Source organism: Colobus angolensis, unplaced genomic scaffold (genome assembly GCF_000951035.1).
Source record: "Colobus angolensis palliatus isolate OR3802 unplaced genomic scaffold, Cang.pa_1.0 Scaffold24, whole genome shotgun sequence".
In the NCBI taxonomy this organism is placed as follows: domain Eukaryota; kingdom Metazoa; phylum Chordata; class Mammalia; order Primates; family Cercopithecidae; genus Colobus; species Colobus angolensis.
The window spans coordinates 13,267,980-13,279,656 of record NW_012115599.1 but is presented as its reverse complement, the minus strand read 5'-3'; the positions used below and the strand labels follow the sequence as shown (position 1 = coordinate 13,279,656).

The 11,677-nt window shown below is 56.9% G+C and overlaps 2 protein-coding genes across 11 annotated transcripts in view; one reads left to right on the top strand and one right to left on the bottom strand.

Moving 5' to 3' along the window:
• HMGA1 (high mobility group AT-hook 1) overlaps positions 1-8,848 on the top strand; it is a 9,702-nt gene extending 854 nt beyond the window's left edge. For 2 of the 10 annotated variants that reach the window (XM_011945424.1, XM_011945425.1), the window contains exons 2-5: positions 3,029-3,207; positions 5,327-5,410; positions 6,092-6,142; positions 7,443-8,848. In XM_011945424.1, coding sequence (XP_011800814.1) covers positions 3,073-3,207; positions 5,327-5,410; positions 6,092-6,142; positions 7,443-7,496 — 324 coding nt within the window. In that variant the 5' untranslated portion in view covers positions 3,029-3,072 and the 3' untranslated portion in view covers positions 7,497-8,848. Of the gene's footprint in view, positions 1-309; positions 1,255-2,408; positions 2,520-3,022; positions 3,208-5,326; positions 5,411-6,091; positions 6,809-7,442 lie in introns of those variants that run through there. The other 8 variants (XM_011945430.1, XM_011945427.1, XM_011945423.1 and 5 more) reach the window with 8 other exon arrangements.
• A 161-nt stretch (positions 8,849-9,009) lies between these two features.
• Positions 9,010-11,602, bottom strand: LOC105514210 (chromosome unknown open reading frame, human C6orf1). Its single transcript, XM_011945434.1, is given in 6 exon segments — positions 9,010-9,358; positions 9,361-9,470; positions 9,645-9,750; positions 10,071-10,096; positions 10,350-10,477; positions 11,330-11,602. Coding segments are annotated over 4 exon segments (462 nt in total). The 5' UTR covers positions 10,090-10,096; positions 10,350-10,477; positions 11,330-11,602; the 3' UTR covers positions 9,010-9,131.
• Between the last annotated feature and the right edge of the window lie 75 nt (positions 11,603-11,677).

Genomic DNA, 11,677 nt, shown 5'->3' with positions numbered 1-11,677 from the left:
CGGGCCCGGGTGAGGGGCGAGGAGAGACACGGGCTGCGGCGCGGCGGGAGAGTGGGGGGTCGGGCGCCCCCCGCAGCCCAGGGAAGTTCTGGAAGTGAGGGGGATGGGGAGGAACCCCGAAATTCGGCCCTTCGCTCTCTCGGCCTTTCTCTCGCGCCCCCTCCGCAGATGAGGCCGGAGCGCGGGCCTGGGTTTGGGGCTTCACCCCGACCCCACCTCTGGCCTGGCCTGCGCCTCTTCAGCCCCAGGGGCCGGGCCTGCCCTCCGCCCCCACAAACTGGTTTCGCTGCTTTGCTGGGCTCTGTTGGAACTAGTCCCTTTGACTCCCCGTTTCAATTTTATTTTCTTCTGGGGCTTTATTTTGCGGGGAGGGGACGGAGGGAGGGGGCTTTCTTCCTCTCCCCCGCTCCCGCGCGCGCCAGGTTTCCTGCCCCAAGGCGGGCTTGGGTGCCCCCTCTGGCAGGAAGTGGGGCCGGGTGCACCCGCGTGGCGGTGCATGCGGTCGGGGTGCGCTGCTTTCCCGCGCCTGCAGGAGCGGCCTGCGCCCCTCCCCCCGCGCTCCCTGGCCCCTAGTCCCGCCGGCCGGCCTGCAACGGCCGGGCGCAGACACTTGCAGAGTCACCCTGGGGCTGGGTCTGGAGCCTGATGCCTCGGGGGCTTAGCCCTAGCCGCTAGGCGGGTAGGCAAAGTGTCGGGTTGAAAGGGTCTCCGGGAACCTACTTTTTCCTGCTCGCCAACTTGCTGTGTGACCTTCGGCAACTCATCAGACTTCTCTGGGCTACCATTTTACGGGGGACGGGGAAGAAAATAAGGGAACCCCCAAGATGATTTCCTAGGGCCTTTGCTGCAGAGTCCTTAAGTATTCCAGGAGCACGCTTTGCGTGCACAGCGTGTGGAGGAGACAGGCTTGAGGCCCAAGCGGGCTTATTACAAAGTGAGGGATTGGGGTTAGGCCCTAAATGTAGTTCCTACAAGACAGGCCTCTGATGTTCCGAAACAGGTGGAAGAGAGGAGCGTTTCTTGGCCTCACTGGAAAGGGCCTCGGGCCTTCGTTTAGTTCTTGGGGGGTTGGCTGAGGGGGATTAAAGGGTCCCCAGCAGCAAGAGGTGGGGGAGGCACCAGATGGTATGAGAGCTTCCAGGGAGACCCGCCAAGATCTCTAGGCAGGCCGGGCCAGGCTCTCTGGGATTCCGGCCTGGCTTCGCCCAACTGGAACCCCCTCGATGAGGGGGCCTCAGGCAGACCTTAGATGAGGTCAGCACTCGTTTAGTTGATTAATTTTGATGTTTAGTTTGAAGGGGGACCTGTGGTGTAATATAAGATTCTAATCATTGCCTGTAATTGCATAGCAGGCCAAGCCACTAATGATGGAGCAGGATAAATCACCAACCACCTTGTTTAAAAGGGTCTCCAAGTCTGAAACATTATAAGATAGAATAATTAGCAAAGTCCCGCTGTCTGGAGGGTCTCTTGATGCTTGAGAATGGAGGTCCTGGGCCCTCCAGAAATCACAAGTTTGCAAAAATGTTCTTTTCCTCTCATTGGGGTAAAAACTTTTTTTTTCTTTTAAATTAGACACGGGGGGGGTCCCATTGAATTGTCCAGGCTGGTCTCGAACTCCTGACCTCAAGCAGTCCTCCTGCCTTGGCATCCCAAAGTGCTGGGATTACAGGCATGAGTCACCTCAGCTGGCCCATAAATCATTTTCAAATGGTCTAGTTCTTATTTTGGTTAGAGTGAAGATTTCTTTCCATTATTTTAAGTTTTTCTAAACTATTACCTAGTTTGATCCTTGAAGCAGTCAGGAGTAGTTCAGGCAGGTACCTTATAATTACCTTGATCTTACAGATTGAGAGGGTTTCAGAAGTGGAGCCGCTTGGGCCCACCCCTTACGGTAGGCAGGCAGGAATTGGTTACTGGAAAAATGTGTAGCCTAGGCCTCCGGCGTCTCATCCATCTGTAGCCTGCGGATGATAAGGACTAGGATGAAGATGTGGAGAACTGTCGTTTCTAAACCTGTAGTACAGGGTGTTCAAAATACTGGTTGCAGGCCATCCTTCCAATGGGAAGTTTGGGAAGTTTTAGGAAAACTAAAAATTGATGGGGTTAATTAAACCCCAACAGACCCTTAAGAGGAAGGAAGATGCTAGAAAATGACCAAGAAGCTTTTAGGATGAGCCCTGCCAGGGGGCCAGCTAGGGTCTGTTAGACGGTGCATTTCAGTTGGAGAATTCTCTGCCCATCTGACAAAGTCCCATCTGACTCCAGTTGGGCAGAGAAGGGGTAAGGGGAAAGAGGAGGATGGCCTTTGGCTTTGGGCTCCCTTTCCTCCCCCACCTCACCCACTGTAGCTTCAACCATCTCCCTCCCTCAATTATACCAATCTTTGAATCCTCCAGGGATTTACCCTGGGTGAGAACAGAGAAGAGAGCTGGTGGGTGGGCACCCCCTAGCTATGCAATTGGCTCTTTTTGGTCCTGAGTCTTGGACCTTGCCAGATAGGCAATATTGTCAGTGAGGTGGGCAGGGGATCAATGTCCGTAGCTGCCAGATCGCAAGGTCTCATTCTTTCCATTTTTTTCCTAGTCCCCACTGAACTACGTAGACTGGGTTTTCTCTTAAAGACAAAGGGCAGCAGTTGGCTACAGAAGGAGGGGATGCTGGCAATACGTCAGACCCCACCTCCCCACACCTTTGTCCCAGGGCGGCCTCACCCATGTAGCTAGGTCTAGGCTGGCTGTACCTCCTGGGACCCCCCCACCCTGCTCCATTGGGGCGGTGTTAAGGCAGGGCAACAAAGAGCCCTTCTTAACAGGAGATAGATAAGGAGCTGATTAGGGCCAACGGCCCTTCCCCGCCCTTGGCAGCATCTGGGGGTGGGCAGACCCCTCCATCCTGGGCAGAGTAGGAGGCCTTGGGGCCCCTGGGAGCACAGTTTTCTGCAGTGTGCCTTGAATGTATGGGTGATGAGGAGGTAGAAAGTGGCTGAAGTGAGATGTTTGTCTAAAAGCACTTTTCCGTTTCCCAGCATCCCAGCCATCACTCTTCCACCTGCTCCTTAGAGAAGGGAAGATGAGCGAATCGAGCTCGAAGTCCAGCCAGCCCTTGGCCTCCAAGCAGGAAAAGGACGGCACTGAGAAGCGGGGCCGGGGCAGGCCGCGCAAGCAGCCTCCGGTGAGTCCCGGGACAGCGCTGGTAGGGAGTCAGGTGGGTGTCCAAACCTTTGCTTCACTCGGTTTACCCTTTGGGGCTAGGGAGGTCCCTGGAGTTTCGTTCAGCAGGTGAGAACACGCGTGGAGGGTGCAGAATGATTCTGTGCAGTAGGCCTGTGGCTGTGTCCTCCCACCTGTGTGTACTCCTGCCCCACCTGCAACTCTGCTCAGATCTCTGGAGACCACCAGGAGAGAACGGGGGGCCGAGGAATTCAAGATGAATTCTGAAGCCAGTGGCAGAAAGTCAAACCTAAAGCACCCCAGAGGTCACGTACCCAGTGCTTACTTAAAACACTCACCTTTTTCTTAATTTCCAGTCCACTGTGGACCGGTGATTTTAAAATGTAGTAAAGATGAATGAACAGCTGGATGCGGTGGCTCACGCCTGTAATTCCAGCACTTTGGGAGGCAGAGGCGGGCGGATCACTAGGTAGATCGAGACCATCCTGGCTGACACAGTGAAACCCCGTCACTACTAAAAATACAAAAAATTAGCCAGGCGTGGTCGCGGGCGCCTGTAGTCCCAGCTACTCTGGAGGCTGAGGCAGGAGAATGGCGTGAGCCCGGGAGGCGGAGCTTGCGGTGAGCCAAGATTGCGCCACTGCACTCCAGCCTGGGTGACAGAGCGAGACTCTGTCTCAAAAAAAAAATAAATAAATAAATAAAGATGAATGAACAAAAATAAAAACACACATAGAAGCTCAGGGTTTTTAATCATTAGATTCAGTGCTCGTAAAATGATTTTTGTCAATTTGCTGTAAAGTTTCTGAGTACTTATGGTTGATTCTTGTACTTCCTCATCCCAGGTGAGAAACAGGTACCTGCGTGGGCCTGCACCTATTCATGCACAGGCCATGTTATGAGTAGTTCTGGAATGGGCATTGCCCCTGGCACTGTAGATGGAAATTGAAGCCCAAGAAGTCAAAATGTTGGGGAGTTTGTGTCAGTGACCCTCAGAATCTTGGTGCTGCTCTCCTCACAAGGTCCTCATAGAAGGATGAGGCTGCCAGCCTGGCACTGTGGGGCACCCTAGGGAGCATGGCCACTTGGGCTTGAGGGGGGGGCCCATATTGGCCTCTTACAGAGGCAGCTGTCACCCAAGTGAGGGCTGGCTGTTGGTGAAGCCCAGTTACTTCCCTTCCCTGGGGAGGAGGTGAGAGGAGTTGAGGTTGACCTCTGCCCTTTAAACATGATGTAGGTTCACCTGCAGGTTTTCCCTGTCCATAAGGTAGAGAGTGGTCTGTGCTGACCTGGGCCTTGGGAGACACGTGCTGTGATGAGTCTGCTGTGTTGGAATTCGGCAGCCACCTTTAGAGCCTGGGGTGGGATCATTTGTCTTCTTAGCCTGGCTCCGTCAGCCTCCCCTCCTACCCCAGCTGTTAGCCATGGTCAGTGGGAGGTGTCAAGAGGGGTGCTGGATTACTGGACCCTGGTTATAGACAGGCCATGGGCAGCCCCCTAGGAAACAGTAGCTGGCGCGCCTTCACCATGCACCTTCTATGCATTATACAGCAGCTTTTTATTCTATTTAGGGCTTATTAAAATTTCAGTGGGAATGATGGCAGGGATGGGGTCCGGCTGTAATTCCCCTTCTCTGGGGGCAGCCTGGATGGGCTTCAGGTTTGTAAGTGCAGGCAGGGAGTGTGTGTCCAGCATAGGTCATCTGAGAGGGTGGGCAGTGATCATGGCACAGTGCTAGATAACCATACATTACCCATTTAATCTCCATGACAACCCTGCGAGGGAAGTCTTTACCATTTATAGATGAGGAAACTGAGGCTCCAGCATTACGTATCCTGCCCAAGATCAGTGTCAGAACTGACACTTGGGCAGAGCCACCTAACAGTATCTTTCTGTCCCCAGAATGCTTTTCCTAGGGGTCTTCTGGGCTCTTGTCATTTTGTGTCTTAGAAATCCGCAGGGAGGCAAGGGGAGGGGTGGGAGGCGCTTTGCAAAGATGCTCAAACTGGAACTTTGGATCCTGAAGGGATTCCTAGGTCAGAGGTGGTTCTTGGTTCTTGCTGACTTAACCTTGTTGAGGAGGCAGAGGGCTGTGTCTTCTAAGGGGATGGAAACAGGTGGTGACTGTCCCTGACTATCCTCTGTCTTTACAGAAGGAGCCCAGCGAAGTGCCAACACCTAAGAGACCTCGGGGCCGACCAAAGGGAAGCAAAAACAAGGGTGCTGCCAAGACCCGGGTGAGACTTGAGATGGGACCAGCCCTGGGTGGATGACCAGCAGAGGATCCCCTTGTTGGCTCCATGGCCACGGCTGTGGGGAGGTCTGGGAAGGGGCTCAATCATCCCAGTTGTGCACCCCCTTCCCTGGTACAGGGGCGGCAATGAGTCTTTGCTAATTGGGGAGAGTGGGGCAGTGACTAAGGTCTCACTTTTGTGGGGTTGGTCCTGCCTAGGACAATGCGGAGATGAGGTCAGAAGTCCCACGGCTTTCCTGATCTAGAGAAAGGTGGAGTGGGGAGAGTGGAGGGTCCCTGCCAGCCCCTGGGCTGAGACTGTTACTTTCTCCTCTTGGGGTCCCCTGGAGCCTGAAGTAGGGGTGGGGACAGGCAGCAAAGGCCAGATTCACAGTGGCATCAGCCTTTCAGAAAAGTTGTTTTGTTTTTTATTGTATTTTTTCTAAGACACGACTCATATCCTCTGAGTCATGGGTGGAGATGGGAGTAGGGGGCGTGTGTGTGTATGTTGAGGGGGCAAATGTGGCTGGCCAGTCATCGCCAGCTGGACTTGGGTGGGCCTGTTGGGTGAGAGTGTTGGGCCGCCCTGAACAGGCAGGTAGGTATGCCCCTCCCTCACCACTGGGCATCGGGTGAGCACTATTGAGCATTTTGGACTGAGGAGATACTTTCTCTAACCCTCTAGAAAACCACCACAACTCCAGGAAGGAAACCAAGGGGCAGACCCAAAAAACTGGTAGGTGAAGAAGCAGACTGCTGCTTGCCTCGTGGGCTCTTTGAGTGAGGGTGTTAAGAGTACACAGTACCTAATGCTATGCACCCCCTATGGAAAGGCTGTCCCTGACCTGCTGGGACATCAGATTTTACAGAAGTCCAGAGCGGGGAAGGTGCCTGGCCTGGGCTGTGCCCATGAGAAGTGAGGGGTCCCAGGTACAAACCAGACCACATAACCCTGCCCTGCCCTAGTTGTGTGTTGGGGGGTCCCTCTCCTGCTCCTAGAATCCTCAGAACTTCTGGGGGAAATCTGGGAAGTCATCTAGCCTGTGTCCCCCTCAATTAGAGATGAGGAAAGGAAGCCACAGGGGCAAGGTTTGTCCTTCCTATGATCCTCTGGAGAAGAGAGACAGTGAAGGAGCTGGGCCCTGGGAGGGGTCGGTGCTGGAGTTCTGATGTGACCCACCACACCGCACTGAAGGGCACCATCCACTTCTGGGCCCTCAAACAGCTGGTGGAAAGGCTCTGTGGGCTGAGTCAGGAGGCTGCCTCTAGGGGGCCACTGCAGTTAGGGTCACCCAGCCTTTCCCACTCCTGGCCCTCTTACCCCCAGCCTGCCCCCTCAAATCCCTGAAGCTGTCATTCCTCGAGCTGAGCCACTGCTGGGGTGGAGGGGGTAGGGGGTGCTGCTGGCCAGGCCCCAAGAGTGAGTAACAGGAAACAAGTTGTTTTGGAGTTTGTGCCTGGCACGGGGGCTGTAGCCCCGTGTGGTGTCCCGACATTCCCGCCCAGTGAGTTAGCCCCGGCGGCACACACTTCCCCTTCCTCCCCACCCCGGCCTGGGGTCAGCCCTCGGCCACTCCCGAGGGCCAGGGCACCACAGCGCAGTGTCTGCCCCTGTGGGCCAAGGACCTGGTTCCACTGCACCCACCAGAGGGCTCATGTACCTTCCAGCCACCCCTTCCCATTTCCTCCCCCAGCCACCTCCTCCCTACCTCTTCTCCCCTAGGGAGCCAGTCACGTCCTGAAGCTCAGTGCTGCCCTGAGCTCTGCCCTCCTGTGCTCCATGGGCTTGGGGGCCAAGGGGGCTTGGCTTCTGGCTCTGGGTGACAGCAGCATGTGTGTGGGGTTTTTTCCTCCTTTTAAATTCTTTTTATGAATGAAGCCGGGCCGTGGAGGTTGCTGAGTCACCCACACACTCAGCCCTGACTCATCCCTCTTCAGGAGAGCCAGGGAGTGCAGGGAGCGGGTGGGGGCCAACCTCTGGGGGTGGAAAAGGGGGGCCAGGCCAGAGCTCACACCAACAACTGCCCACCTCGCAGGAGAAGGAGGAAGAGGAGGGCATCTCGCAGGAATCCTCGGAGGAGGAGCAGTGACCCATGCGTGCCGCCTGCTCCTCACTGGAGGAGCAGCTTCCTTCTGGGACTGGACAGCTTTGCTCCGCTCCCACCGCCCCCGCCCCTTCCCCAGGCCCACCATCACCACTGCCTCTGGCCGCCACCCCCATCTTCCACCTGTGCCCTCACCACCACACTACACAGCACACCAGCCGCTGCAGGGCTCCCATGGGCTGAGTGGGGAGCAGTTTTCCCCTGGCCTCAGTTCCCAGCTCCCCCCACCCACCCACGCATACACACATGCCCTCCTGGACAAGGCTAACATCCCACTTAGCCGCACCCTGCACCTGCTGCGTCCCCACTCCCTTGGTGGTGGGGACATTGCTCTCTGGGCTTTTGGTTTGGGGGCGCTCTCTCTGCTCCTTCACTGTTCCCTCTGGCTTCCTATAGTGGGACCTGGGAGGGTTCCCCTGGCCTTAAAAGGGGCCCAAGCCCCATCTCATCCTGGCCCGCCCTACTCTACTGCCCTGGCAGCAGCAGGTGTGGCCAGTGGGGGGGGGGTGCTGGCCCCAGGATTCTCCCAGCCAAACTGTCTTTGTCACCACGTGGGGCTCACACTTTTCATCCTTCCCTACCTTCCCTAGTCCCTGCACTAGGTTGGACGGCCCCCTTCGGCTCCAGGAAGGCAGGAGGGGTGTGTCCTTACTCCCTCTTCACTGTGGCCACAGCCCCCTTGCCCTCCGCCTGGGATCTGAGTACATGTTGTGGTGATGGAGATGCAGTTGCTTATTATCCAGGTGAGGCCCACAGGTGAGCCCTGTGGCCGTCACCTGAGGTGGGCTGGGGCTGCTCCCCTAACCCTACTTTGCTTCCGCCACTCAGCCATTGCCCCGTCCTCAGATGGGGCACCAGTAACAAGGAGCTCACCCTGCCCTCTCCCAACCCCCCTCCTGCTCCTCCCTGCCCCCCAAGGTTCTGGTTCCATTTTTCCTCTGTTCACAAACTACCTCTGGACAGTTGTGTTGTTTTTTGTTCAATGTTCCATTCTTCGACATCCGTCATTGCTGCTGCTACCAGCGCCAAATGTTCATCCTCATTGCCTCCTGTTCTGCCCACGATCCCCTCCCCCAAGATACTCTTTGTGGGGAAGAGGGGCTGGGGCATGGCAGGCTGGGTGACCGACTACCCCAGTCCCAGGGAAGGTGGGGCCCTGCCCCTAGGATGCTGCAGCAGAGTGAGCAAGGGGGCCCGAATCGACCATAAAGGGTGTAGGGGCCGCCACCTCCCCCTGTTCTGTTGGGGAGGGGTAGCCATGTTTGTCCCAGCCTGGGGCTCCCCCTCTGGTTTCCTATTTGCAGTTACTTGAATAAAAAAAAATATCCTTTTCTGGACTGGAGTCTCCTGTGGTATGTGCCCCTAAAGCCTGGGGCAGGTAGGGTAGGTGACACTTGTGTTCTGGCCCCCGTCCTTCAGGCTGTGGGAAGGGAGGGGAAATAGCACTGGAATCACCTCAGGAAGGTCATTTTAAGCCTCTTGATGAAATCAACAAAACCCCTAGCCACAAAACGTTTTATTTACAAAATATATACTGAATACTATACATCTGGCCCCATCACCATGGAAACAACTCCAAAGCCCTCCTGGGGATTTATGCCCAAGCCAAGCCCAGGAGGGCTAGAGAGAGCAAAGGTGTCTCCCAGCCGCCCCCATCCCAGAAGGAAAACCTCCCACGAGTGCCTGTGGGTGGGCAGTGAGCTTGACACCCACAAAGGGCAGAAGGCCTGGGGGCAGTGAGGTGATGGTGAGGGCGTGGGAAGCAGATGCTGCTGAGGGTGGGTGGAGGGAGAAATGGAGACCCAGCACCCAGCAGGGGGAGCCAGGTGATGGCAGGGGAAGCAGGGTGACGGCAGGACCGCAGGCTCTGAAGGGTGGGGCAAGGGGGTCAGGTCACGTCTTGACATCCAGCAGCGGCATCCGCTTGTGCTGGTAGCCACTCTGCCAGCCATGTACCACCTGTTGGGGGGGAGACCACACCACAAGACTAGGCTGTGTTCCCGGGAGTCTGTAGCACTCAGTTATGGCCCAAGTAAGCAGAACCAAGCTCTGGTTTCAGTGTGCACGAGTATGGCTGGGAACAGGGCTAACCCCTACCCTGCCTCATTCTCCCCCTGGCGCCCAAGTGCTCACCTTGGGGTCTCCCATGTCAGAGAGCAGCTCCTGCTCAGCCTCATGTAGTTCCTCGGCTGGGTCATAGCTGTACATGGGGAGCAGGTGATGGCGCAGCCGGTCCACCCTGAGGAGCAGGAGAGGGGACTCAGCCTAGGAGGCCCCCCAACCCTCATCAAACACCTGGCTGCCCCATCTCGCCTCCCTCTCCCAGGCAGGGGCACTTCCAGTGGGTGCCTTTTGGGACACACTATAGCTCCAAGAATACAACCCTGATTCTACAAAGGGGCTTTCCCCAGTGAGTAACCTCAGGCTGGGGCAAGGAAAACAAAATTCAGGCTTGTATCAGGATGGCTGAGGGACATCTTACAGAAATCTCAGAGCCTATGAGCAGGAATTTCAGAACGGGTGTGGGGATAGGGCGGGTGGGGAGACAGGGACACTCACCGCTTTTTCTTCTGTACATACATCACCTGCAACAGAGACACAGCACTGTGGGGGCTGCTGAGCCCAGGAAGGCCCACAAGCAGAGAGAGGCCCACTTCCACACCCTTCACTCCCTCAACAGGACAGTGGGGACTCTGTGCAGACTGGACCAGGCCCACCCAGCCCCTGCCTTAGCAAAGCTGTGGGTGTGTGTTGTGTGTGTATATGAGGGCTCCTTACCACAGCCACCACCACCCCGACCAGGGTGATGAGGAAGAAGGGCCCCAACACATAGCCCACCATGGAGTCGCTGTTGGCCTGGGGGGCATTGGGCACAGTGGTGTTACTCATGACATCAGCAGCCGGAGGGCTGGGTGGTTGGTCAGCATGGGCAGTGGCACTTCGGGAGGGCGCCTCCACTGGGCTCCCTGGGGAGGAGGAAGGGAGGTTATCAGTTGCACCCAAGTGACATCCAGACTCTGGATCCCTCCCCCAGAGCTGGAGATCTATGAAAACTGGTCCCAGGTCAAATCCTGGGAGGAGGGATCCTCCAGGTAGATGTACTAGGTGTAACCCTCCAGTGAGTCTTGGCAAATCCTGTCAGGAAAGGGTTGGATCAAGGGAAGTCCTGGATCCAGGGCTGAGTCCTGCCCAACTCCTATCCCTATATCAGGGCGGGGCCCAGCTCGAGACATTTACAAGTCTCAACTTCTGGGGAAAGAAGTGCAAGTTTCCAGTGCCTGCCCCAGCCCTTTTGGGGCATTGGGCTGCCAGTACCTGTCCAGTGGAGCAAAATGGATAAATGAAGTCTAAAGGAGGGACCTGCACTGCAGCCAGGGGTGAGGTGGGAGCATCTGAAGGAGCCTGCTTCCATCCTGGTCCAATCCCACTTCAAGCGATGGGTTCCATGCCTGAGTTCTATGCCCTTGTCCCTGGTGTCACCTCAGACATACAGCCCGAACACCCTCTGCCCCATCGGTTTCGTGTGCCAGGGTGGACACGAGTGGGTAAAGCTGGATTGTATCTTCAAGATGATGTCACCTTCCTCTTGTCTCCACCCAGGGCTCCGCCCAGGTCCCTCCCCTCCTGGCCTGGGCTGACAGGCAGAGGTGGAGAGGGTCAGTCCCCATCGACAGAAGCAAAGAGATCGTCCTGGGGCAGTTTGCACGCTGATGGCCCAAGGTCCGCGACCCAGGTTCGCTTGAGTCTCTATCAGAGGGCAAGGTATGAACGACCTACCCCCGTGTCCGTAGGGCACGGGGCATCGAGCTTGCCCTTACCCAGTCGTATGCTCATCGTCCCAGGCCAAGGGGGCATGCCAGGGTGGGGAGGGCGTCAGGCCGCTGCTAGGATGCGGGCCAGCAACAGCGGACAGGAGGTGGTTCCCACGGCGCTGGGAGGCTCAGGCCGGAGGTGGGGGGTGTTGGGGGACGCGGATGAGCCGCCCCGCGCCCGAACATCCTGGAAGCCCGGCACCCCGAGGCGTGGACCCGTGCCGGCGCTCTGCAGCCCAGCCGGCCTGGCCATGCCTTACCTCCCGCCGCTGCAGCCCCGACAGGAACGCCCTCGGTTGGCTCCCCGGCCCCGGAAAAGCCGTCAGGCGCGTGATCAAAGGACCCGGGGAAATG